Source organism: Chaetura pelagica, unplaced genomic scaffold, assembly GCF_000747805.2.
Source record: "Chaetura pelagica isolate M959 unplaced genomic scaffold, ChaPel_1.0 scaffold823, whole genome shotgun sequence".
Taxonomy (NCBI): Eukaryota; Metazoa; Chordata; class Aves; order Apodiformes; family Apodidae; genus Chaetura; species Chaetura pelagica.
In genome coordinates this window covers 92,274-93,383 of record NW_009952683.1, presented here as the reverse complement: position 1 = coordinate 93,383, position 1,110 = coordinate 92,274, and the positions used below count along the sequence as shown (strand labels likewise).

The 1,110-nt window shown below is 55.2% G+C and overlaps 1 protein-coding gene across 1 annotated transcript in view; it reads right to left on the bottom strand.

Annotated features, from left to right (window-relative positions):
• Positions 1–1,110, bottom strand: part of NCSTN (nicastrin) — a 17,461-nt gene that overhangs the window by 5,639 nt on the left and 10,712 nt on the right. The window contains exon 12 of the mRNA XM_009993773.1: positions 310–412. Coding sequence (XP_009992075.1) covers positions 310–412 — 103 coding nt within the window. The remainder of the gene's footprint in view (positions 1–309; positions 413–1,110) is intronic.

The window sequence follows — 1,110 nt, the reverse complement described above, 5'->3', positions numbered from 1 at the left end:
CCCTGCCAGTCGGTACAGGGCACGGGCCACCACGGTGGCCACTTCTGCCAGGGACTGCAAAGGAAAAGTTCCATGGTCAGCAGGATGGGCAGACCCACCAAAACAAGCAAGGAGAGCAGGGCAGGCCCCACACACCCAGCAAACACCCTCCCCCTGCTGCTGTCCCAAAACGTTTGGCCCCACACAAAGCATTCCCACCTTCTTCCTGCCCCTTTTTACCCACCCCCCCCTTCTCCCCATGATCCTGCTTCTACCTGCCCCTCCCCACAGCTCCACCCACAGCAGGTGAAGAAAAGGCAAAGCAGGAACCTTGGCTGTGTCTGTGACATATTCCAAGGTTTCCTCAGGGCTCAGCCCCTCAGGATACTGCATCTGGATGTTCTCTGGGGTGTCATACATGCTCTGGTAGTATCTGCAAAGGAAGAGGGACATGGAGGTTGGGGAGGGGGGCAGAAAGAAACCACAGGGCATGGCATTCAATTCAGAGTCTGCCTCAAGCCAAGAGTGGGAGCAGGAGCCTCCTGGGAGTAGAGAGGCAGCCCTGCCAAAGCACTGCCCTGCCACACGCTCCTTAAACCATTTAATGAGGCTTTCTAATTAACTTGGCCCTTCCACAGCTTCTCCCATCTGAGGATCTCCAAGCAATTTGCAAGCTGTGATTAGCTTTCAGGTGGGCACCAGCCCAATCTATTAAATGAGAGGAGAAACTGAGGCAAGGACAACCCGTGCAGGAGGTCTCCTGGGAGGAGGGCTTTTTGATGCAAGCTGTGCCAGTGGGTTTGATTAATGCCTCATCTTGGAGCTGGTGTGGAATTCCAAGTGAACTCCAGGACAGATTTACACCCAGGCATCTGCAGCACAGGCAGCTGAACTAACTGGGAGTTGGGCTGAAATCCCAGAGCATGGTCCCCTTGCTCCTGATGCTCCCAAACAACCTGGGAGTGATCCCAGGGTACAAAGAGGGGTCACACAGGAGTGAATTTCCACCCCAGTTCCCCTTCCCAGCACTGAGCTGTGCTTCCTCCCCTACCAGCTCCTTTTCCTTCTTCCTCCACTGACTTGTGCTTCCTCCCATCCCAGCTCCTCTTCCTCCCATCCCAGCTCCTCTTT